The sequence below is a fragment of the Mycteria americana genome, chromosome 3 (assembly GCF_035582795.1).
Source record: "Mycteria americana isolate JAX WOST 10 ecotype Jacksonville Zoo and Gardens chromosome 3, USCA_MyAme_1.0, whole genome shotgun sequence".
NCBI classification, from domain to species: Eukaryota; Metazoa; Chordata; class Aves; order Ciconiiformes; family Ciconiidae; genus Mycteria; species Mycteria americana.
Window position 1 is genome coordinate 51,451,957 of NC_134367.1, and position 26,487 is coordinate 51,478,443.

General features: G+C 48.9%; 1 protein-coding gene across 1 annotated transcript in view; it reads right to left on the reverse strand.

Moving 5' to 3' along the window:
* The window catches only part of SEC63 (SEC63 protein translocation regulator), a 65,776-nt gene extending 63,196 nt beyond the window's left edge, over positions 1-2,580 (reverse strand). The window contains exon 1 of the mRNA XM_075498494.1: positions 2,258-2,580. Within this exon, the coding sequence (XP_075354609.1) occupies positions 2,258-2,381 (124 nt within the window). The 5' untranslated portion in view covers positions 2,382-2,580. The remainder of the gene's footprint in view (positions 1-2,257) is intronic.
* Positions 2,581-26,487: the final 23,907 nt, after the last annotated feature.

Sequence of the window (26,487 nt, forward strand, 5' to 3'; positions counted from 1 at the left end):
ACATACAAAGTTGCGTGAAGGCTATTCAGAGCATTTTGCTAGAAACGAGTCGCACAAGAACCGTCCACTTAAACAACTAGAACACCACAATGAAGCAAGAGAGCGTTCCAGCAGTCCTGAATGCGATCTGCACACCACCTCAACTCTTTTATTTGAAAAGAGCCTGCAGAACAGACCTCAACCAGGAGACAGTAGGCATGCTATGAAACCATATGCTAAAAATTGGACTGTACTCACATTTTAAAATCCATTAAGACAATTATGAGGCAGAAATCATTCTTTCATTTCCATTCATTGCCATGCCTGGTGATTTTCACTTAGTTGACTCATTTTTGTACCAACGGCGTAATAGAATTTACCTTGTGTTTTGGAAAGTATGGTTCGATACAGCTTTGCAAGAATCTAGCACTAATTGCAGAATGATATGCAGCAGGCCCTCCACACACCTGACAACGCTGGCTAGAGGGAAAGAAATTAGTAATGTTTAATGGCAGGCCTATTTGGAAACTGGGTACAATCCATATAGCCATATTCCAAAGTGAGGTTTTCATTTTCTGCCATTCTGTAAGGATATCTGAAGATCAAATATAAGGCTAGTAAAGTGTTTCCAAGTTTGACAGCATTTCTACAGCTTTTCCTGCTTCTGTCAGCCCCTTGAAACTGAAGTTAACGGCACCGAGTGTCACTGCTGGCCATACCATTCTGCACAGCACCTCAACTAAGTCACATCAGTTTTCCCAAGAAGCAGCTGCTAAGAAAGGAAGTGATTTTCTCCTCCACTGCCTCCCACCCTTCAGTAGAACAAAAATAAAACAAAAATCTTGAGTTTTGGAGAAAGGTTACAGAAGTAGTGTTATCTTTTCTCTCTGATGCCCTGCTCCTTAAAAACAACCCAAAGATTACAAAATGTCTTCAACAACAGCAACGCCTCCCTCTTGAAACAGCAAGACAAGGCAGAGAAACCTTTCTTTCCAGCCGTACAACAGGTAGTATCTAGAGGGCAGAGATCAATCCTCCAAAGAGGTTCTCTAGCCAGTGCCCTGTCAGAAGCCCCAGGCATGTTTGTCAGCAACCAAGATTGTAAACAGCTATGATTTAGCACCAAAACAGCATTTGTTCTGTAAATTTTTTTCTACTTACTCCTTACTGGAAGGTATAGGAGTAAGATTTCATTGCTGAATATTTCACATGTAAAATTAACTTAAACAGAACCACACAAGCCATTTAAAATGGCATAGAGAAACACTAAATAACCACCAGATACTGAACGTAAAAAGATGCAGTGAACGAAAGGGATTCTTCTCAGATTGCAAAGCACAAGCGTTCTTAAAAGGTCAGCAGTTTCAGCGATGGGAATCGGCATCAAGCATCCCTGTTCTACTGAGCGTTTACTATCCTGCCTTTAAACACAATTTCCACAGCCCTTTTCACCTCAAAACTGCAGTTAAAAATGTGTTCCTGGCAGCCTACATACCAAAATGCCTTCTCCCTCCAAGAATAGAGGGATGCAGGAAAGACAAAGAGGGAAATGACTGTGGAGATGAAATGCAGAAGTATTCAGAGGAACTTTCTCACATTGTTTGGGAGACAAAACATCATCCCAGGAGGCAGAACAGAAATCTAGCAGTTAGGACATTTAACTGTGACTTGCAATGGGAAAAATTAAAGCCCCATTTTCACGCTCGCTGTGACCTCACAGCCTATAAAAGCAGAGCCTGGTAACTTCTCTTTGGCCTCAACTCCAAAACAACGTTCCAGAGTTTATTCTTTTCCCACGATGAAAATTTAGGTCATCCGCCCTGAAACACCCCGGGGGGGCAAGAAAAAACAAACACCAAAAAACCCAAACCAAAGCACTGGAGCCCAGCGCGGCAATGACTCTGCAAGAGCAGAGGCGCGGAGCAGAGCGCGCCTTGGGGGAGGCGGGCTCGGACCCTCCCGTTCGCCGTCTGCCCCCGGCTACCGCTCAATGGCTGACACCGACCACACCGCGCGCCCGGCGGCCCCCAGAAGCGGCAGCCCCCGGGGGCGCGCTCCGCCGGGCTCCCCGCACAGCCGCCCGGGCGCCCCAGGCGGGGCGGAGCGGAGCGGAACGGCGGCGCTGCGGGCCCGGCGGAGGCACGGCCCGGCTCCGCCGCGGCGCGGGGGCGGGGGCGCGCGCCGCCGGCGGGGGGGAAGGGGGGGTGCAGGGGGAGGGGAGGTGGCGCCCGTGGTAGCAGGCGGAGGCGCAGGCCGGGCCCGGGGCAGGGCCGCTCACCGGCGTGCTGGTCCCGCGGCCACAGGTAGTAGGTGGCGGGGATGACGATGAGCCCCACGAAGCTGGTGAGGAAGTAGAAGAACGTGTTGCCGCTGTCGTCGTACTGGAACTGCTGCCCCGCCATGGCTGCCCAGCGCCGCGCCGCGCCGACCGCCTACCCCCGCCGCTGGCGTCCCCGCCGGCCGCCCGGTCTCGCCGTCCCGGCTCGCGCGGGGCCGAGCCAGCCGCTGCGGGATCCCGCGAGAACGGGCGCTCCCCCGCCCCCTCCCGGGCGCCGCCGCGGAAGGAGACGTGTCACTGTGCAGCCACCATAGGCATTGTGGCGTCATGGGCGGCACGCGCGCGCACGCACCCCCCCACCCACACCCCCGCCCGGCCGCTGATTAGCTCGCCGAAAGCCCCGCCCCTCGCCTTGCGCCGCGCCGCGAGAGGCGCCTGAGGAGAGCCCGGGGGGGGCGGGGGCGCGGGGGCGTTCCCGGCCCGGCCCGGCCCGGCCCGGCCCGGCCCGGCCCGGCCCGGCCCGTCCCGGCCCCGGCCCCGCCCCTGGCCCCGTCCCGAGGGGCGCCGTGACGCCGCCCGGCTCCCGCGGGCGGGCGGCCGAAAGCGATGGGCAGCAGGGAGCGGGGTGCTGACCCCCGCCTTGCCCCCGGCCGCCGCCTCTTCCCGCAAGATGGCGCCCGCGCCCCGGGGTGGCGCCCCGCCTGTTCTTGCCTGCCCTCATCCCCGCGCCAAGGAGACGGCCCCGGGAAGTGCTGGGGCTTTGAGGCCGGGAGGGCCGCGACGGGCGTCTTGCGGTGTGCAGAGGAGCTTGTGGGGGGAGTGCTGGTTTCATCTCGAGTGGGACTGAAGCTGGGCTGCTCTGCGGGAGCGGCTGTGGTTTGCGCCGGGCATGGGGCAGTGAGGTCTGCGGTGGGGAAGGCTGCAGGTGTAGGGCTAGGGAAGAGAGGAAGGCGATGCAGGGAAGCAGCATTCAGCGAGTAAATAAGGGACAAAAAGGCACGGTGTTCTTAAGATGTGTAAGAACTTGGATGAGGGAAGTAGTTCAGACGTATGAAGTCCTCAGGATTCGGAGGGTGAACCCTGAGCAGCCCTGTGAGGGCAAACATTTAAAATGTGTCTAATTCGGAATTTAGTTGCAGGAATGATCATACTCTACGAGAGGATGTGACCCTAAAGGTGTGAAATCAAAAGGCAGATACTCTGTTGGCATTCATTACACCATTAATGGCAAGGTACCTCTTTGAAGTAGAAAAGGTTGCTAATCATGCCCATTCATGAGAATATGCCCGTCTCTGCAGCTTCACGGTCCAGCGCACAGCCACTCATAAATGTGATCTCGTAAATATCTCACAGGTTCAGTACTTGTAAGTTCGGACTATGGGAAAACATGACACACAGGTGGTGATGGCATCACACGCAAGGGAAGCATTAGGCATACCTTAGTGGGAAAGAAGTGCTGTCCCAACATGAAGAAGACTGATGTGGGAAGTGGAGAGAAAGGTAATAACGCCACAACCAATGAGCGGCACCAAATGTCCTGGTGCCATGATACAGTAATCCACAGATGGAAGAAATCTCTTTAATTTTTCTGGGAAAGGATTTTGTGTTAATTAAAATGTTTTTTAAAAAATATTTTTTTTTTTCATTGGTACTCTTTGTAATTGTTCCCAGTTAGATGCTTGCAGGCTTCATAGGCAAAGTTAAAGGTATTTCCTTCTATGTCTTTTGCTATATACACTGCCTTTGAGTATTGTACGCCCTCTGCAGTGATGACAACTCTTGCAGTAGCTGTTTTGGAATATACCTGAATGCATGAAACTCACCTCCCTCTGTGGGTTTCTAGTTCTTAATGTTTCACAGTGAGGCAGTGAAAAGCTTCTGTACAGTAAAAAAGATGCAAGACAGGCAAAAACCTGCACATGTACTTAGCTCAGTTTTGTAAGCAGAGGAAATGCTCTTTCTGCAACCGTGTTCAGTTGTTGAGTCTGTTAGTTCCATCAGATAAAGGGACAGAGCTCTCAGAGACAATTAAATTCCTACAGGTTTTGTGAAAGCAACCTGTTAGATGAGGAAGGCTTGTGGGTGCACCAGCTTGAAGGCCCAGCAGTGGGTGAGCCAAGATCTTACTAGGCACTGCAAAATCCACATGGGAGACGGTGTGGGTAAGTGCCCTGTGGAAAACCTCTGGTTGATGCATTCAGGTGATCACAGGAGCCAGATCAGGAGGAAAGCAGGCATCGCTCATGTTGCAGATCCTGAGACTGCTTCTTAATGCCATTGTTTTGGAGCCCAGCTATGGATTTTCTGTAAGTTGTTGGCAACATCGCTTCTTTGCCCTATTGGCGTGTGAGGGGGTTGCCTGTGGCATTAACTGACCTAGTGAGGGAATCCTAGGGGGTTGCTCTTGGCCTCATCCTGTCTCTGCTTTCCCCCTGCCAACCTGTTCCAGCTATTAGCCAGGAGCCACTGGAAAGGAGGGCCTGACAAAAATAATTCCTGCTGTCCAGCTTTTGTAGTGCAGGGCTCCCCGGGCAGGAGGTGGGTTGCCCAGTAATTGAATAGCAGTGAGCAGAGGCCCGCTGCTCACTGCTATTGGGCTTTATGCTAGCATAAACCCCGATAGTTTGTTTGAGTGCCATTCCTTACATACACGATTTCCCCATAAACGGTGATGGTGATCCCTTTCTTCCCAGGGGAAAGGGAGAAGCAATGTTGCTTTTTCCACCAACAGCCTGTCTGGAAGGTCAGCCAGGTAAAAGCAACCCCACCTGCTTGGATTTCGGGGGCAGCCGGATCCACAGGAGGTAAAGACAGCGTTATGGGAACTCCCCAGTGGGTAACTATTTCTAAACTAGAGGAATTTGATTTTCCCCAAATGCTCTCAGAATACTTTAAGCACCCATTGTGTCAACTCACAAAAGTGCCCTTTTTCGCGATGCGGCACTGCCATGCTACTAGCAGTTGTAGTGGGCCCTTCCACGTGGGCAGGGTCTGTGCAAATGGGTTACTGCGGCCACGGGGGCTGCCCCCGGCATCTCACAGCACAGCCCTGTGGTCCGCCTGGCTTCCCTTCAGCACCCTGCACCAGGTTCAAATTGCATGGTGTAATGCGCGTGGTCATTTGCGCAGTGGTTTCGCAGTCACCAACAGCTCTTGCACATCCACTGGTGATGTTTCCAATCTCATGGGAGATTGTCAGCTGCTGACCACCTCTACCAAGCGTGCACCTTCAGGCTTTTATCAAGGGAATATTACAAAAATGCAGCCTACTGAGTTCAATCCTACCTTAATTCCTAACCACACAAGCCAGAGACCCAAATTACTGGCAGGAGAAAGAGTGCTTTGACAAGATCCCATAATCTCTGTGGAAGAAAAGCAACAACAAACCTGGTAAGGTACCAAAGATGGCAGTCAGACTGTTTTAGCTGGTAGGAATGGTTTAGAACATTTCAGGTGTAACAGATACATAGTTTCCAAACGGAAGGTTTGGTGATTATGAAATGGAAAGTACAATCTAGCAGATACACCTACAGCTGTGGGAACTTGTGTCCCAGACGTCATGACCTTCCTGATCTTCTGTGAGGTGGTGGACTGCCTTCCCGCAGCCGATGGAGTCTGGAGAGCAGGCGTTTCCAGAGGTAGACACTGGCCGGCAGATGGTGTTATGGAAATTACGCATGCCAGACACCATAACAGGTTCGACTCTAGGTTTCCGATGGATCAATAAGCCAAAAAGAGATGCTTCTATAAAGTCCTTTTTATTAATAGCGCTACAGCTCGAGCTGGGTGACTGCGAAGAGGGACCCCAAGCACAGAAATCCCTGGGCAATTAGACCTTTACAATCTAAGTTCCCTGCCCCTCATGCGACAGTTCAGACCAATAGTGATATTAAGGTCTGGGGTCTTCTTGCTTTTTATTGGTTTGATTTGCTTGCTGGTTCGTTACTGAGCGGTCGCTAAGTGGTCACCTTCTTATACAATATACAGTGGTTCTATATCCTGTTTCACATGCTCTTAGGTCAGTTTCGGCCAGCTCTATAGTTAGCTATTCGACATGTTTTAGTACAGTTTTTAGAGTTCATATACCACAATCTGTAGGCTTTGTCTACTCTAGCTATTCATGTTTGATTTGCTAGCGCTATGTTTCAACTAACTTTTTCTCCAGTGGTCCTCCCTTTGTTTTTATTAACATTCCTGTTATCATTTGGGAGCAGAATATTTGTAGCCTCTGAGGTGTGAACACGGTTGAGTACAGCAAATGTTACCACACTGAATACAAACAAACAGTATTACAAAGGTCATTGTAAAAATTAATAACCCATAAAGAATTCATTTTGCCCCAGGTCCTAAATCTGGTACCCAGGAGGTGAGCCAAGACCATACTTCTTGGAATCCTGCTGAAGTATTGTCCAATTGTACTTCATGCATTAATTTTACTTGTTCCCACAACTTCCGGACATCAGCTGAAATCCTTCACTCTGGTCAACGTACATGCAACAACTGGTATTAATAATTGTACATACTCCCCCTTGTGAAGTTAACAAAGTATCTAATGCCATTCTATTTTGCAGTGTAATTTTGGAGAGTTGTGAAACCTCTTCTTGTAATGCCATAATTGCATCAGCAATGTTATTGCTAAGAATTTCTGTTGCTGCTGCAACGTTAACTAACGCCTTTTCTAATTCGCTCGCTCCCAACCAGGGAAGAAACCATCTAGCGAAGGAGTGGAATGCAGTCAGCCTTTCTACTAGAGGATTACTACGTTTCGTCCTATGAACAAATGTTCATAACCATGATCCTGATTCCATAGTCAAATTTGAGAACACAGAAATATGAGGAGTAACAGCTCCTAAGGTACAGGTTCCCGACCAGTCTCCTGGTAATGTTTTGCGAGCTCTCTTACCACATATCTAAAACCGCCCTTTTCCCTCAGGTACAGGCCAAGGTGTATTGGAAAAGTCCCCAAGTATTCCCACTATTCCTGTTGTCGTCGTTTGGTTACAATCATTCAAGTTGCCCACAAGGCTAGTACCATTGTATAGGAGCTTAAGCTGACTGGGGAGGGCCTGACGTTTTACGCATGTTGCATATTTGCTCTTTGCTCCTGGGATTACCACCTCCCGTTGTTGTGAATCAATGTGGTCTCGATGGAAAGTAGTTGTTTGGTGTAGGGACCCCTTGCAGGGGAATGCTGAGTGACTTGGGAGGCGAGTACATACCCAACAGTTAGTTTTCTTAGTAATTTGGACTATGGTTTGTGACAAGTTAAAATAGAGGTTTTCTCTCCACTCGCAATGGGGCTGTACAGACTTAGATATTCCCTTTACCTGTGTAATAAGCACAGCGAATGTGGGAAAGAAGCTGGGAGGGGGCACAGCCAGGACAGCTGACCCCAACTGCCCAAAGGGCTGTTCCATACCATATGGTGTCATGCTCAGTATAGAAATGGGAGGAGTTGGCCGGGGGGCAGCGATTGCTGCTCGGGGACGGGCTGGGCATCGGTGGGCGGGTGGTGAGCGGTTGCATCACTGTTTTTTCCTGGGTTTTGTTCCTCTCCCGCTCTCTTGTTGTCTTCCTTTTCATTACAATTTTTCCCCCCAATTATTAAACTGTTCTTATCTCAACCCACGCGTTTTCTTACTTGTGCGCTTCCGACTCTCTCCCCATCCCACCGGGGGGAGCGAGCGGCTGCGTGGGTCTCGGCTGCCGGCGGGGGCTGAACCCCGACACCGGGGCACGGCGTGGGGACCGGCACGCTGCCGAGGGCCCTCGGGCAGGGACCGCGTGGTTTCCAAGTCCCCCTGCTTCCCGGGGAGAGGACCCCGCCTTCCAGCAGGGGGCGCCCCTCCCCGCTTTTTACGTCTCAGGGTTGCGCCGACCTCAGCGGTCGCGCGCCCGCTGCCGAGTTACGGCACAGTTCCGCGGGCACCGCTTCCGGGGGGCGATGGCTCTGGGGAGCCGGGGCCGGCGTGTTCCGGCTCGCCCTCCCCGCCGGTACCCGTCAGTGCCCCGGGTGACAGAGGCAGGTGCACAGCCAGGGTTTGGAGGAGATGGCTGCCTGATAAGCAAGCTGGGGACTCTTCCGCTATGACAAATGTTCCCCGCCCCGCTTTATTGCCTATTGTTAATAGTAATGGTTTACTTAAAACATGTTCTTCTTTTCCCGTTACCCCTTGAATTAAAAATACTTTGTCCTGTGATACAGATCCCTTTGGTACAAAATTGAAAAGTGATACTGTTGCTCCTGTGTCGACTAAAAATTCAGCTTCCTTGCCTTCTACTTTCCCTATTACGTCCCGTATGATTCAGCTGAGCTTTGCGCATCGCATAGACTCCAATTTCCACAGAATCTTCTGAGTCCCCTGCCTCCAGTCATTGCGGATTACTTCTTGATTCCTGTCTTACACCTCCCATGTCCGGCTCCCTTCGAGGCCCCCTCGGACGAAGCAGGCATTCTCTTTGCCAGTGAGCAAGTTTCCCACAGTAATGACACTTTTCCTCCCAGTTGTTTCCAAGTCTTCTCATTCCCCTTTCAAATCTCCAGTCTGACCTACCTCTTTCCCTGTTTTGTTCTCTTCGAGGGGGAAATCCCCTCTCTCGCCCTCTTAGTTGTAAACTCGGTGCCAGTGCTGCCGCTAAAAGACTAGCTTCTTGTTGCTTTTCCTGTTTCTTTTCCTTTGCCAGTTCAGCTCTATGTTTTTCCTCCCGTCCATCGAACATAAACACCACCATGCTTAGGATCTTTCGTAATGTCTCCCCTTGCCACCCAGGCATATGTTCTTTAAAATATTTCTGTATATCTGGTGCAGCTTGATCAACAAATATGCTTGCCGCTAGCTCATTGTTAAAGTTCTGCGCTGTCATTCCTCCATCTTTTAATAAAGCTCACCGTAATCGTCCCCGGTAGTCACTAGAGTGTTCATCTAGCCTCTGCCTACATTCCTGTACTTTCGTCCAGTTCACTCCCAATTCTCCACAAGCACTAATAGCTTCCACTAAACTCCAAATCGCTGTCTGACAGTTGGCTCTGTCTCCTGCATTATTATAATCCCAATTTGGATCATTTGCTGGCCAAGGATTCCTGTTTCCCCCAGCCTGTCGCATCAATTCTGCATCCTTGTCAATTATTTTATCCCTTTCATCAGATCGAAATAACTCCTTCAATAATATTTGAATATCCCCCCCATGGTGGATTATATCCAGTACAAATGTTTGAAAATAATTGGGCACACCAATCCACATTTTCCCAATCTAGGCATTTTACTCCCCCACACAGCTAGATCTCCTGGATTCCAGGGTTGATTAGTAAATACATGCAATACCGGAGGAGGAGCGCTAGCTCCCCCTGCTACAGGCTGCATCGCAGCTGGATTTGGAAGAACATTAGCAGAACCAGTAGCTGGAGGAGTGGCAGAGCAGTAGCAAAAGATGGGTTAGGAGAAAGCGGAGAGGGAGGTGCATAGGGTGGAGCAGGTTCCCCAAGAATATCTGCTGGATCACTTACGACTGCTGCAGCTAGAGTTGTAACCCAGGTTCTTTGTAAACTTTTCTGACCAGGCTGCCCAGGGAAGTGGTTGAGTCGCCATCCCTGGAGGTATTTAAAGGACGTTTGGATGAGGTGCTTAGAGACATGGTGTAGTGGTGGTTTTGGCAGTGTTAGGTTTATGGTTGGACTCGATGATCTTAAAGGTCTTTTCCAACCTATATGATTCTGTGATTCTGTGACCACCTTCTTTATGGCCGTCATATGCCCAATTGTCCCATACATACCAAAAATCCATTTGATAAGGTTTTTCATCTTCTAGAATATGTCATAGTAAAGTTAATTTCTTTTGGTCAAAGGATCCTTCATGGGCCCACCCCCACCATCCAGTCATCGCCAGCCATTCCTCCTGGCGCAATGCTATTGCTCGGTTTTTTGACAGGCTTGCAGTGCCATCTGTTTTCCTCCAGTTTTCTAGTACCTCGGCTAAGGGTGTCCCCTTCTCTATGCCAGGTACATTCCCCGTATCTGTATGCCAAATTCATGTTCCTTACACTGATCAGGCCGTGCACACCTCTCCTAGCGTGCTTCCGAGCTGGGACTTGAACCCACTCGAACCCAGAATATCCAGAATTTAGCAGCGGAATTTTTACACTCCCAGTTGGCACCTCCCATCCCCGAAGTTCCCAGGTGAACTCACCCGATGCCGGCAGCTGGACATTTGGAGACGAGAGGGTCTGACATCCAACGGTGGTTGCCTAGAGTGCCATCTGGGTCGCCAAACTGTTACGGAAATTACGCATGCCAGCCACCATAACAGGGTTCGACTCTAGGTTTCCGATGGATCAATAAGCCAAAAAGAGATGCTTCTATAAAGTCCTTTTTATTAATAGCACTACAGCTCGAGCTGGGTGACTGCGAAGAGGGACCCCAAGCACAGAAACCCCTGGGCAATTAGACCTTTACAATCTAAGTTCCAAACCCCTCACGCAACAGTTCAGACCAATAGTGATATTAAGGTCTGGGGTCTTCTTCCCTTTTATTGGTTTGATTTGCTTGCTGGTTCGTTACTGAGCGGTCGCTAAGTGGTCACCTTCTTATACAATATACAGTGGTCCTATATCCTGTTTCACATGCTCTTTTCGGTTTCGGTCAGTTTCGGCCAGCTCTATAGTTAGCTACTCAGCATGTTTTAATACAGTTTTTAGAGTTCATATACCACAATCTGTAGGCTTTGTCTACTCTAGCTATTCGCGTTTAAGCTATGCTTCGACTAACTTTTTCTGCAACGATGGCAATCCAACACAGTGCTGGGAAGTTCTCCAGCTCACGCCATTGCCAAACAAGTCTGATAAGAAGATGATGGATTTCCAACAATTTGCCAGTTTTATAGGTATATTAGTTTCCAGCAAAATGCAGAGTCACATTATATAAGTCTAGCATATCTGGGTCATTAAACCAACAAAGGAAGAAGGCTCTTAGTGTGTGTAGGAGAGAAAGAGAGAAGATAACAGGTTTGCATGGCATATTTCATTGAAATGGGCATTGCTAACAAAATAGCTCTTTGTAAGAGCTTCAGAAGCACCTGTAGCCATGGAAAAGCTACAGGCGTGAGAAAGGCAGCAGGATCTGCGCTGCGTGTGTAGCTGGGATCCACCTCAGGCTGCCCGGCGGTGTTGGGTGGCCAGGCAGATCCCTGCCTTTGTTCTGCTCCTGGTCCACTCTGCAGGCAGTGTCACACAGGAGCCTTTGTGTTTGGCCCAGCTATTTTAGAAATGTTCTTCCTCTGTGTGTGTCTTGTGACACAAGATGGTCCATTCAATTAGTTCCAGCCAGCAAAAGTTGCGTGTGACCAACCTGAAGAGCCATGAACCAAAAAAAGACTCTCATGAAGAGAACTACACTATGGGAGGGAAGGTGCCTGCAGCTAGTTCCACTAGGGCAGGGGAGTGCCTGCACCCACTTCCCTGCAAACACCACTGCCTTTCTCACTGGCACCTTTTATTGCTGCTATTTTATTTATTTCTGGCAGAGAGGCCGGATTCAAACTGATGGCCCAGTGATCCACCCTGAGACCACAGTGGACCTGTCTTCTTTGGATTTGCACGTTGGTTTCGATGGGAATAAAACTAGCAGTTGGCCAGGACCGTAGAGGAGTTGGGCTGTACAACACATCTAACGTGACCATACAAGGAAGAAAGGTCCCATGTTTTAACCTCTTCTTGGAGTGCCCACAAGAGTGTAACTCCCTCTGGTTGGGATTACCACATTCTTGCGTTCCCCAATGTCTGATTTGCTTCCAAACAGGGGTGAGAAAAGATATGTATCATGTTCTCCTTGGCATGCTTCCTAACATTTTGGTGCCATTTCCACAAAAACTTCCGCAGATCCACTCCAGACTAGGCACAAGAATTGGGCCAGACCGATAGCAATGGGATGGGGGAGGCGGGGGAGAAGTGCTGAATGGCAGTGGTGTGGAAATCTCTAGGATGGGGAAACGGAGCTTTCCTGGGCAGTGCGCCGAGTACTGCAGAACTTCATGCGGAGGGTAGTTACAGATGACAGGAGACTGGGGGATTTTCCTGCCGAGAGGTGACAAATTCAGGAAAAAGGTACTAGAGCAAGTTGCTGGCAGCTTGTATCTCAGCTGTGTAGAGGTTAATGGCAGCCCAAAACCCCACAATGCTCCTGAGCAAAGTGCGGTGCCAGAAGACCCAGGAGAGTGGGAGGATAAGAGCTTATGCACCTCATAAGCTCATCTGTGATGTTGGGGCTGTGATTCCCTGGAGTCTTACCCTTAGCAGACAACCCAACGATTGAGTTACACCAGGAATCGATTTGGTTGGCATTTTGGCCTACTTTCTTCTTTCCTGGTGGGTGCGAGGGAGTAATTGTGGGGATGCAATACTGAAGCTGCGCAGTGCTTTGGGGGTTGAGGGTTTCCACTGACCTAGGTCCAAAATGCTGACCTTTTTCCTCTTTATTCTTTCTCTTTTCTCATCTTTCTCTCCTCCTCTCTTCCTTTCTCTCTTTCTCTTCTTTCTCTCTCTCCTTTTCTCTACCTTTCCCCCAGCCTCACACAGGGAGCAACTGTGAGGGTTTGGCCCTCGAGGAGGTGCAGGCTTTGCCGCAAGGCTTCACAGGCACCAGAACAGGGCACTGATGTTGGGAATACGAACAATGAAAGCTGGAGCGCGCCTGCTGCTTCTCTGGAAATGAGTAAGTGTTGCGGTTAAATCCAGCAACTGGGACTCAGGGGTATTATGAGGATAGGCACAACAAAGATGCAGTAAGTGGATTATCTGAAAAGTCCTTCCCCCCCCTTTTCCTCCGAGTTTCCCATTTTTGTTTAAATCAACTATTTTGTGCCGTATTTTTAAACATGGCCTAAAAATGATGCAAAGGCACTGGCTTTAGAAACGGAAAATAATTTGTAAATTATGCTTACTACTTGGCATTCAGAGCTCTTCAAACAATACCTGTTTTGATAGCTGACCTTGCAAATTGGGGAAGACAGAAGTAAGTCACAAAGATTCCTGCGGGTTAAACTATTTTCCAAGCTGATTATGAAGCTTAGAGCTCAAATGGTCTTTGCACAGAAACTCACAAAATACCTTTTCTTTTTAAAGGGTTATCACCACCTAATTCATTTTACCTCTGATTTCGCATTAGAAGTATTGTTTACTCCTCTGCTGCTCAGAAAATGCTCAGGAAGTGTGATATTACGGTCCACCCCACAAGCCTGCTCCAAGATACAGCAGCTTAGCACAGCATAACGCTGCCGTCTGTTCACCATGGCTGGCCTTTGTTAACGAATATTGTTTGAATGTTTAAGAAGGGCTTTCCCTGACATTTTATTTATTTGTCAGTAATCTCAATCATGCTGCCAGTGATCAGGCGAAATTCGCATTGACACCATTGCCTGGCTGCTAACGGTGTAAGATTTGCCCAAGAAATAGTTGCAAAACCATGAATGCAATGTTATGCACAGGAGCTTGTGCTGGCTTCCAGAGAGTTTTTATCGGCCTTCATTGACGATTTATAATTAACTACAGTTCTCTGGTTTACTTTGTCCTCTGCTTATTTTTAAGGGGCAAGAATGTCTGGGTTTAGATTAAAGTGTCAGAAGGCAAAGGATAAAAATTGTTTTTCATTAAGATTAAAAAGCAATTAATATCAAAGAGAAGTCATGGCAAAAATAAAAGGGACTTTAAAAATATTCCTGCTGGCTGAACTGATCTACAGCTCACGTTTGTGGCTAAAGCAGACGCTTGTTGGTACACACCCTTGATATAGAAAGCGGAGCTAGAGGAGGCACAGGGAAGGGCAGCTGAAACGATGAAGGAGATCGTCTTCAGATCATCTTACAGGGAGCACGGAGGCAGGCTGGGACTCTGCAGAGGAGGTGGCCGAGAAAGGACGTGTTGGAGGTTTACAAAGCTTTGGCAACAACAGCCGAGCGGAAGAGCTGCTGGCAAGTATTGCAACATCAGCATGGGGGAAACTGGAGGAACCTCGTAGGAGATTGGTTTAAAACAGACATTCTTTATACAGATGGTAGTGAACTTTTGTTGCTGGCAGCTACACAAGGCTGGGGGAGTCAGATGGTATCAGCAGGTTGATAAAGGGGTTAGATGGACAATAATAGATCCATGGGTGGATACGAGAAGGACTAGGCCAGGACATACCCCTGAACATCCCTAGCACAGCAGCGCTAGATACAGCAGAGAAAGGGGGCAATGGGCTACAGGAGGTGGCTAGGCTCATGTGCTCTCTCCTATTAGCCTCTCCTGTTGCCTCTGCCCAGTGAAGGCAGCAACGTGTGCTTATATTCATGCATACCCACTGACTTCAGCCCGCTTCTTCCAATAGGGAGGGGTTTTTGCTTCAAAAACCTACTTTTTTTTCATGAACAGCCTTCTTGTCTGCAGCGTAATCAACAATCTCTTGAAGACGCTTCAACTTTTCTGCTTCTGCGTCAGAAATGTCCAGCCCAAAGTCATCTTCCTCAGCCAAGGTGATTTCCGCTTGGTCCCAACCGTCCCAGATGAGATCTTTCATGCAATGGAAATTGGCTGCAGGATCAGTCTGGCCACACAGCTCCGTGACACGTACTTCAATGCTGCCCATGGTAAGAGATGGGAAGTCTGCAATAAATGAAGACGGGGTGAAGCCTCTTTTGTAAGCGGTGGAGCCAGGTAGTGTTCTGAAACTGTCCTGGTGCATCACAGCAGCAGCCCAGCCTGTGACATTCCCAGTATCACAGAATCACAGAATCGTATAGGTTGGAAAAGACCTTTAAGATCATCAAGTCCAACTGTGGGACAGTATGGGGCAGCTGCAGCAGTGAGATTTACTGGTGAGGAGCTGGGACAGCTCATGACGGAATAGAACATCAGCAACTTATAGCTGCGTACCTCTGGGCACGCTGAGTGCCTGCCTGAATTGTGTACCCGGGGCGTCAGGAGTAAGATGGCCTTTGGTGCCAGACTCTGATCTTCTGCTCGGTGAGCTAAAATAACGAACACGGGACATTCAGGCACAGAAGGCAGGGGGTGCAGGTAACTGTGTGAATCAGAGGGATTTAGCCTAACCTAGGGGGGATGGGGACACGCACACCTTTGCTATGGATAGGGCCAGGCCACCACTCCAGGAGGTCCTGACCACCGAGTGATTCGCGTCAGGCCAGCAAATACACGATAGCTTCAGCCCAGCTAAGCACAACTCTCACAGCTGCAATGGGAATGGCATGCCCAGACAACAGGCAGCTTTGCTGCTCAGTGCAGGTGTATTTTAAAGCTTTTTTATTTTACCTTGATGTCTGCCAATCTGTATGAAGTAAAGATCTCTAAGAACACCATTATGTGTTTTCATATTTATTTTTTCTTCACTGATTTCCACTTTGCCTTTTTTTTTTCCTCTTTAACTGTCAGGCTGACCAACCCAAAGCTGTATTGTATTCTCCATCTTGTATGCCAGGCACCAGGTGATAACGATCTGTAAACCGAATGCAGAGGCTGTGCAAGCATAATGAAGGGAATAATGTAATTCTGTAGAGCTTTTATTATCATTCCTCATGAAAGCACTGTACTTTGTGACATAACTCTGCGACCACAACCTTTTCAAACATGGGCTACTATAGAGAGTTATTACTTAGGTGAGGTGAGGGTGTAAGATTGATTCGTACAATGTCATCATACCGTGATGACATTGGTTCCATTATCAGTATTTATTTTCTAAGCTTTTCCATATACAGGTCGTTTACCTTTTTAAACTACTGTAGCAAATGGAAGGGCTGTGTTCAGTGCCACATCCACAGCTGTACTGGGGCTCCCCCTTCTCCCCAGCATAGCATACGCTCCCTGCCCGAACTCCACCGAGCGTTTCACATCAGTCTTTCAGATGTGTAATGCTCTGCATTTTGCTACAATGAGATCATTTTCTGAATTAGTAAGGGAAAAGGAAAAATGTACCAACATATGTTTTTGTGTGCTCCTAAAACCTACTTCAGATTGATTGACCAGATTTTTAAAGACCAATGCAAGGACCTTTAGCACTCTTCTCCAGCTCTGTCAAAGGATTAACAGAGACCGCCACTAGGCTGAGACTTTGTATGATGTTATATTGATTTTTTTCACAGCTGAGCTATATATTTCCAAACACCAGGGTTTCTAATGCAAATGCTACAGCCTTTCACTGCAGCGACTTAGAGGAGCAATGCTATGATTTTAATAAAGCTGTCAGATTAAGTGACTGCATGGTTACACCATGATATTAATACACGTTCTTAACTGTCAGTTAGTTAACTGGCTAATAAAAAGAGCCTAGCTTATAGGATTTTACTAATGAATATAATGCTTTGTTTCTGGGCAAAACATATGCTTTGGATATATAATTAGAAAAAGCCCCCCTCTCTCTCCCCCATCGAGAGAGCATGTGCAGCTGAATAAAGGAGCTCATTATACCTGCAAGGGGTCAAAGTCTGTGGATCTGTAGCTTATGGTATTATGACAGATTACAAAATCACTCTATTATGTTAGTCAATCTGTTTCCAAGCACAAACTAGCAGGGAGCAGGGCACTAGAACCTCCCGAGCAGGGCGCCCGTTGGCTTTCCCCGGAGGTCTTATGATGGGTCAGCTGGCGGTGACACCACCTCTGACAGCCCACGTCAGACCTTCCCTGCCTGACTTCTGCCTTTGTTGTCACAGAGCCTCTTCACCGACAATCAGTCCCTGCTTCAGGTTGCAAAGAGCTCCCAGTAAGAGCTGAAACAAATTTGAAATCCGTGGGTAGCCATCACTTGTGCTAATGAAAGGGAAAAGCAGAGCACTTATGCTCCAGCTGACCTCCCTCAGGCTCTCGCCTGAAAAAAAAAGAATTAAAAAGTTTTTAAGTAGAGAGGGGAGCAGCTAAACAGCAACAGCTTGGAGGGAAGGCATGGGGTTCAGCTTTAGTGTGTTTGTCAGTTTAAAAGGAAAAAAGTAATTCATATGCAGGATAAAGAGATTTCAGACATGATAGAGATCCTAAGAAATATTTGACTTTCCTAGTCTTCCAGGGAAGTTATTCTGCTGGAAAGTCTTAGTCAACTCAGCATAAAACTCCTTGGTACCAAGGGGAAAGAAAATCGCCTTGTATTCAAGAAACACAGCGGTAGTCAGCACTGTGGGCACATACGTTTCTGATGGACCGCACCTTTCCAAGCCCCTACTGAATACAGGTGGTTCCACCACTGCCTTGGGCTGGTTATTGCACCCTCACACCAGTCTGGCAGCTGCACCGGGGCCGGGAGGGCCCCAGCGCTGCCAGCGTGGCACAGAGAGACGGGGAGTAAACCAGAACCGGCAGGCTGGCCTAGGTCACCCCCGAGGACTGGAGCTAACGAAGCCACATTTGTGGCCCCTGGTCAGTTGATTGTGGTACCCAGGAAGATGCAAGGTCTGACCGAAGGTTTCCATGCAGCTGGGACTTGTACAGGCTCCGTCACGTGGGATTTTGTCATGTCTAATGGGCAGCGAGGTCAGGCTGCAGCCTTTCTCTGAGGGGTAATTTCTAGGTAATCTCTTTGCTCTTCTCAGCTGCCCTTATCGTGAAACTTGTAGGAACTCAATTCTCTTTGCATCTTCTCCCCACGGTCCAGTTTGATTAAGGTTTGCCAAAAGATTCAAAAGCTAGGAGGGCGTAATCTGCATTCAGATCCCGTGAGCACGCAAGCTGGCTTTCCCCGGGAAGCCAAGCTCAGAAATGTGCTTGCCCTATTATCCATTGAGGCCTTTTTTGTTGAAATACCATGTTGAGAACACACTTTTAACCATTCCACGTTTACAACAGGCACCGAGCGTCACACAGCAGCAGCAATAGCAGCGGCAGCTTCTCTCATGGTTAAATGACCTACAAGGACCCAGGCAGAGAGGATGGCAGGAGTGGGGAGAGAGATGCATATTTAGCTCTCATGGTCCAAGATTATGGAGAGCCAAGTGCTGGACTGTGGCAGAGAGGGGGTACAGATGAGCAGAGGATGGCTTGCTGCATCGCTTTTATTATTTGATGATAAATCAGACACTGATGGAATGAATATCATTTAAAACAGCAAGCTGAATCAAGACCCTGGGACTAGGGCTGGCCCCAAAATGGAGGAGTGCTGCCACGCAGGTGCCCCCATGTTCACCCTGGATTGGGGTCAGCAAAGATTTAAGGAGCCATTTGGCTCACCCTGATGCAGACGCAGGGCTCCCAGCCACTGCAGCGTGGACCACCCTGACCTCCAGGGACCACAGCAGGAGCTTAGACACCAAATCCACACAACATCTCTCCTGGAGACACCCGTGTTTGGGGCCAGGCACCACCAGAAACACACCGTGGGACAGCCATTCCATCAGGAGAAGGAGCCACAGCCTCCAGAGAATACAGGGTGGCTGAGGAGAGATTTTGTAGGGTGATGTGTGACGCCATCCTGCCCCAGCAAGGAGCTGGGCACGGGGTTTGATGCCCAGCAGCCCCTTCTCGGCACCTTCCTGGAGCCGCTGGTTTCACTTTCAGAGGTGCCCCTGCAAAAGCGGGTTACTGGGAAGTTCAGCATAGACTCACCGTGGGGCAACTGGCTCTAGGTGGCCCTGCTTGAGCAGGGAGGTTGGACCAGATGACCTCCAGAGGTCCCTGCCCTGGTAAAAAACCTCACTGCAGCTGCAAAGCACCCTCGTAATTTTAACTTTGCCTTTTTCAGTACCCCTCCAAATTAGCTGGAAAATATCTGAATTAAAATACAGGGTGGAAAATTAAAGAAAGAAACCTCTTCCTTTCTCTTTGAACCATCAGCTCAGGTGAGGAGAGGGAGAATTTCCCGTAATCAAGCTTTGCTGTTCTTATAATGGGACCTGAAGAGAACTTCTCCTTTACCGGGGAGCAGCCTTCCCTGGCAAACACCAGCAAGTCCAAATCAGAGTATTCAGAGCAAAGTGAGGTTTTGAACAAAATTTCCCAGGTTTTTAGAAAAGATGTGGGGTTTTTTCCTATTAATCATCTCAAACATAAACAGTCTGGCAGTCTCTTTCTCTTGGAGATAATATCTGTTGTATTTCAGGAGCTAGCTTTTCTTCTCAAATACATTCACAGATTTTCAAATGCATTTATCCCATTTCTTTGCAGAACGTACAGCATTACCGGTCATACAAACACCTTGTTGCTCTCCAGAGGCTGAATCCAGGCATGGCGAAAGTCAGTTCACGTCCCTGCAGATCAGCAGAGGGACATTAGCTTACAGTGGGCAACAGTTTGGCCCGTATGCTCTGATGTATTTGGCTAGCAGCTGAGGAGTTCATGACTTTTATATGTTTCGACAGAAGGGGTTGAAAAGAGCTTTTGATATGGTTATTTGGTGAAAGAGATCAAACATTTCCCCTTTGCATTAATCCTTTTCATGTTTTCAGTACATAAACTAAATTTTAAAAACCTCATCCTGCAGGTGTTCAGGCACATGGTTGGAGAAATAGATATTTGGGGCGTACGTGCTACTGGGGCAACTGCAGAAGAGAAGCGGCAAAGGTTTATGAAACGAAGGAGAACGTGAACCAAAAATGATGAGTCCTACCCGTCGTGCCAGAACTGGCAGGCACAGTGGAGATGGGCTCCTGGACTAGAGATGACCCACACGGCAGCTCTTACGCAGTTGCCACGCTAAAGCTCATCCCTGTAAAGCTACAGATGCCCAGGACGTGCATTTCAACGACACAAGAAATGTATCAAAGTGACGCCGTTCCGCTAGCGTACGAGCGGTGCCGGACTGCAGGACCCTGCCTGGCCGCTCCTGGGCTCACCACCCCAGGCTTGGGCACACCAGTGGGTTTGCTGGTGTGTGCGGGGAGCCGGCGGCTCTCCTCCTCCGGGAGCATCCCTCCAGGCAGGGGAGAGGGCAGAAAGGCTTCTGCTTCCACGGGGGAAATCCCGGGGGGGTCCCTCTGAAACTGGTGAGCACAGGAGGGTTTGCCCGAGGGTCGGGAGAGACTGAGCTCATTTACCCATCGCTCAGCGCTTGTTTTCTGACCTCTGCGGCCCCTTGTTTGCATGAGCACGGCTATTGTACGTGTGCCGGGCTTTACTGCTGTTCTCAAAAGCTGCCCCCAAAATGAGGTTTACTTCTAAGAAATAACAAAACCCAGGCAAGCAGTCATACTCTCTTCATCTTTCCTGTTTTTTTGATTTCTTTTTAAATGACCTCTAAAATATTTTCCCATTAAAGCAAGGTCTATTTTTAAGCTACCAATGTCATGTAATTAGTCATTTTTTCACAAGAGGCACATCTGAGTGGAATTTATGCTCTTTTTATCCCCTTTTAGCAGCATATACATTTTTTCCTACCAATGAGTAAGATGGGGTCTCTTAGGCTTAGGTCTAACAATTGCTACTTTTTTCTCTTTTCCCTCATCTTCCCCCTCAGATCCTGGAAGCAAGTCCATTAGACAGTCTGTGCACCCCCGTTTCACAGGTCGTCTGACTCACGGCACAGGAGCTAAGAAGTAATGCGCTCTGAAATCCAGAAGATGCACTTAGCAGAAAAAGAAATACATATATGTCTTTTAAAATCTATTTTAGACATTTTTATCTGTCACTTCCGTACCTGTCCATGTTGTGTTATGCTTGTTGTCTCCTTGGAATGAGTTTCCAATGTAAAAATATGAGAGTTTTGTAGTGTCAGACCATTAAGATAACATACAGCTTAATTTCTGCCCTGATCACGTAAAGGATGGTGCTGTTCCTTTACTCAGCACTCACAGCTCGGTCAACGTATATTTTGGGGCAAAAATGAGCATATCTTGAATTGAAATGTTCATAAATACAAACCATAACAGAGAAGAAAACATGGGTTTGCCCAGCTTAGATGCCTTCAAGATCTTATAGCTGATTCAGAATAAGTAGTTCAAACGCTGAGCACATGGGTCACATCCTGGCATCCTCGCGCAGAGCAGCCGCGGGTCCGAATTCGCTGTGATGTGGCCATTTTGCTTACAGGCTTCTAGACATGGCAGCAGCAAAAACCTTGACAAGGCGAGAGATGGGGCAGAGGTGGAACGCATCTGTATATGCTTTGCTTTTCTCTTGAGGTTACCTACGTATATGTGAGACCGCTGGCTGCCGTACAGCGAGGTGTGCGCTGCGGGGCAGTCAGCCCCGCCTGGGGATAAACCCCGAGTCCGAGGGAGAAGCCTGGTCCCCCTCCCAGAGCTGTAGTCCCTCCGCATCGCCGGCGGAAAGCAAAGAACATGTGGTTTTACCTCTTACCTCTTATTACAGGGGTGCTTTTACTTGAGCTAAAGCAAGGGGATGTCTGCATAAGCAGCAGAAAGCTGCCCCTGTTACCAGTCAGTGGGGGTCACCTTTTGTACACAACCTACCAAGGAAAGCAAGGGAGAAGCTGTTATAAAGGAACGGGGCATGGGAAGCCTCCTCACTGGCTCCATTTTTGGAGCTGTTCCTCACTATCCAGCTGTTGTGTGAGGTGGCCGCGCACTCCCCGGCAAGGCTGGCACACACAGGGTGCGGGGTCAATGCAGCCTCCGCTACGTGGCTCTTTGAGGATGCAGATATTGTGCACGCTGATGGCACTGCTTCTCGGGACTCTCTAAGCCTCTACTCAGAGATGCAGAGCCAAGAACTACTGTTATCGTTAGCGTCCTGGACATCTACTGACATACCAGAACCTGGTTATGCTACGTGCTGCACAACCCACGATGAAAGCCTGGCCCCACAACCCCCCTTTACGGACGGGCAGCAGGAGCGTTGCTGGCAGCCCCAACAGCAGCGAGGCTGCGGGTCCCCGACAGCAGCCATACGGGGAAAGGAGCCTATGGCCGAGTGAACTGCAAAGGGAGGCCAGTGCTTCCACAGAGAAAACAAAACCTGTCAGTACTGCTTCAACCCCTAAACAGACACCAGGCAGGAGAGAAGAGCCTCCTCCCTCTTTACTCAGGTTAAGGTTTGCTTACTAGCTTCACGGGCAGCTTTTCTTTCAGCCCTGTGCCACAAGAGTGTGTGGGAACGGCCTCTGCTTGCTGAGGGCTCCGGTACCCTGCAGTGCTCTGCAAAGCTCGAGGATTTGTAGCGTTCGGTCACTGTGAACTTGGAGTTACTGTTGAATGTGTTACTGGGAAGAAAATCTCAGTGTTCGGGTGTAAAGCTCTTTTTGAAGTATTTGGGTGCCAGTGAGGGATAAACAGCGCTTCCTAGTAAAAAGCCACAATCTCCTTGTGCTGCAAAACATCAAGTGTTAAAGTGATTCTCCTGCAAGATCGTCTTTGCTCAGCACTTTTGGAGGTAGTCTCTCTTGCCCCCTCAGGCTATGGACTTCTCTTTGCTTTTTGACCCGTGATGGTGAATCTCTGCTGTCCCTCGCAGTCAGCTGAATAACGCTTCGTTGGGGAAAGCTGCTGTAGTCATTTACATTATCGTGAGAACCCAGCTCCCATCTGGTGAAACTGCAGGAAGCTGCACCCACCCTGCTGGAATCCGGATTGCAGATGTTGAAGATAGAGCAGCAACCACGGGGTGCAGAAACCATTCTGAGATGGCAAATGTTACTCCACAACGTTGCAGTGGTACGGAGCCAGGAAAACCAGCAAACATCATGGACTTTAGAGCTGGGAGACGTGACACCGAGGCCTGGGAGAACAGGAGCACACCTGAAAGGTGTTGATTGTAGATTTTAAAGCCAGAAGAAACAGTCAGAGAAGCTGTGGATGGCCTGGTGTAGAGCACCAGTCAGGGATGTCTGGATGCTCACACTTGCATTGACCCTAACAGCCTGTGGCTGAGTTGGGAACTGTGGTTTTGAACCTCAGGGGTGCCACACATTGCATGGAAGGGCTCCATGAGAGGTGACCGGGAAAAGCAAGTTCACGTACCCTGTACAGCAACCCTAAATATAAATAAACAGCAACCTGTACAGCATACCCTGTACAGCAACCCTAAATAAAACCCTAAATAAAGCAAGTTCAAAGCCCCACTAGTGAAAAAACAGGAGACTATCAATTGAAATAAGGTTGACAAACATGAACTAAAGACCATTTGAATGCTGAACTTGACCAAGTATTTTCAAAAATACCTTACAGCTGAAAAAGAAGGAATATTATTCAGAAATAATAAGTCTTGTAGGAGCCCAAGTCCTGCTTTCACCATAGCTTGGCTATTGGGATGCTATACTGTACTCTGGGTCAGTGGGTTTGACCACACTTCTGAAGGCTGAATTTGGACTCCCAAGTCACTAATGGGGAAAATGGTTATCATTTTTCCCCTCAGAAGTCCTACCTGTTCCCCCGTGGATACCACAGGTGTGGGGACTGTCACAGGGTAAGATGCTTTAAAGCTGCAAGTGTAAAGCCAGGCTGCTGGGCTTTGGCAGGGCCGGTCAGCAAGTCAGACTCCAGCAACTGCCTGGTGCACAAAGATGCAGCGGCGCTGCTGACAGCAGGCTGAGGCCAGAGGCTCCAGTCCCTCACGTCACCATGAATAAAAATCCAAAAGTCAGAAAGCCCTGAGCTTCCTGGAGAAACTAAGTTCTGGCAGGTCCTGTAGCCTTTCAAGCAGCGAGACACCCATTTTATTTAGGGAGCTTACAGTTGCTTTGCGAAACGGAAGGGTGTTGTTATATTTACCACATTTTTCTTTCCTTCCCCAACAGCGCTGTTACCAGCAGAGAACAGACACCCTTTCTGGTGGGTGGTGAACCTCCTGCCAGTGGCCTTGCCCAGTGAGATGCTGCTGTGGGACTTCACGGGGGAAGCTGGGCACACGCTGGGCTGCCTTTTGCAGAGTGCAGCCAGCTAAATATCACAGAAATAAACAAGCGAGGTTGCCTTGGCCATGCCAGCCAGCCAACAGGCAAGCTAAAAGTCAAGGAAATTGTTCCAGGAAAAAGAAAGAAAAGAAAAGCTTAATCTTAGTAAAAATATAGTCCCCGAGCACTGGCAGGGTCAGGGTCAGATTGGGTTATGTGTTGTATAAGCCCCCGTTATACAAGCCAAGGCGGGGCAGAGGCTTTCCCAGGACTGTTCAATCCTGCTTTCTCTTGCTCAGTTTCACTGTTGCTCCCTCATACCTTCCTTCTCACTGTCTTTTCTCCTGATGCGTGCTTGGACATCAAACAGGTCAGTCCAAGTGCTTCCATCACCGTGATTTAGGAGATCACACAAATCACCCGGTCTTTAAATGAAATATGAGTGTGGGAGCTTATGAGTGGACCTAAAGTAACTCACGTGAGTGGCTGCAATAAAGGCAGCTCCTTATATGCTGCTTTTCTGTGTAACAGACAAAAAAAGCATATTCTGCACTAGGGACACAGCCTGCCGTAATGCAGAGCAATGAAGCCCCAGGGGCTGGATGCAATCATCGCTTAGAGCTGTGCAGTCTGGACAACAGCAGCAAACAGTGCTGGGGGGGCTCCTGGTAACCGAGAAAAAAGGCACCACATGCATAGAATCGTTTAGGTTGGAAAAGACCTTTAAGATCATCAAGTCCAACCGTTAACCTAGCACTGCCAAGTCCACCTCTACACCATGTCCCTAAGCACCGCATCTACACAGCTTTTAAATATCTCCAGGGATGGTGACTCCACCACTTCCCTGGGCAGCCTGTTCCAGTGCTGGACAACCCTTTCGGTGAAGAATTTTTCTTAATATCCAATCTAAACCTCCCCTGGTGCAACTTGAGGCCATTTCCTCTTGTCCTATTGCGTGTTACTTGGCAGCAGAGACCGACCCCCACCTCTCTACAACCTCCTTTCAGGCAGTTGTAGAGAGCGATAAGGTCTCCCCTCAGCCTCCTATTCTCCAGACTAAACAACCCCAGTTCCCTCAGCCGCTCCTCATAAGACTTCTGCTCCAGACCCTTCACCAGCTTCGTTGCCCTTCTCTGGACACGCTCCAGCACCTCAATGTCTCTCTTGTAGTGAGGGGCCCAAAACTGAACACAGGATTCGAGGTGCGGCCTCACCAGTGCCGAGTACAGGGGGACAATCCCTACTCCTGCTGGCCATGCTATTTTTGATACAAGTCAGGATGCCATTGGCTTTCTTGGCCACCTGGGCACACTGCTGGCTCATATTCAGCCAGCTCTCGACCAACACCTCCAGGTCCTTTTCCTCTGGGCAGCTTTCCAGCCACTCTGCCCCAAGCCTGTAGCGTTGCATGGGGTTGCTGTGGCCCAAGTGCAGGACCTTGCACTTGGCCTTGTTGAACCTCATACAATTGGGTTCGGCCCATCGATCCAGCCTGTCCAGGTCCCTCTGCAGAGCCTTCCTCCCCTCAAGCAGATCAACACTCCCACACAACTTGGTGTCACATGCAAACTTACTGAGGGTGCACTCGATCCCTTCGTCCAGATCATTGATAAAGATGTTAAATAGAACTGGCCCCAACACAGAGCCCTGGGGAACACCGCTTGTGACCGGCCGCCAACTGGATTTAACTCCATTCACAACTCTTTGGGCCCGGCCATCCAGACAGTTTTTTACCCAGCGAAGCGTACGCTTGTCCAAGCCATAAGCAGCCAGTTTCTCCAGGAGAATGCTGTGGGAAATGGTGTCAAAGGCTTTACTGAAGTCTAGGTAGACAGCATCCACAGCCTTTCCCTGATGCACTAAGCGGGTCACCTTGTCATACAAAGAGATCAGGTTGGTCAAGCAGGACCTGCCTTTCATAAACCCATGCTGACTGGGCCTGATCACCTGGTTGTCCTGTACATGCCACATGATGGCACTCAAGGTGATCTGCTCCATAACCTTGCCTGGCACCAAGGTCGGACTGACAGGCCTGTAGTTCTCTGGATCCTCCTTCCAGCCCTTCTTGTAGATGGGCATCACATTTGCTAACCTCAAATGTTTCATAGAAATAACATGACTGTTGTTATTCATCTCCTGACCAACTTTAAACCAGCTGTTGAGGAGATTATTTTCCCTTTGAAGCATGCATGCTCCCCTCAGGGCACTCCATCCCGTTCACCTTGAGATTCTGTTTTTCCATGAAAAAGTGTCCTAACTGTGGCAAATTAGTATCTTTGCCAACGCTCACTGGCCCTCTCTGCACCCCAGCACTCGCCCTTCAGGCAGACGTTCTGAAAGCATCTTCAGGCTATTTTTTTTCCATTGGAGCAATGTAAAGTAAGGCTGCTCTTCCTAACAGACTTCCAGAGTGCATTTCCTCCTCCAGAAATAGCTGCTTTCAATCCCTCGGCTCTCCCTTTGCCAGATCACTTTCGAT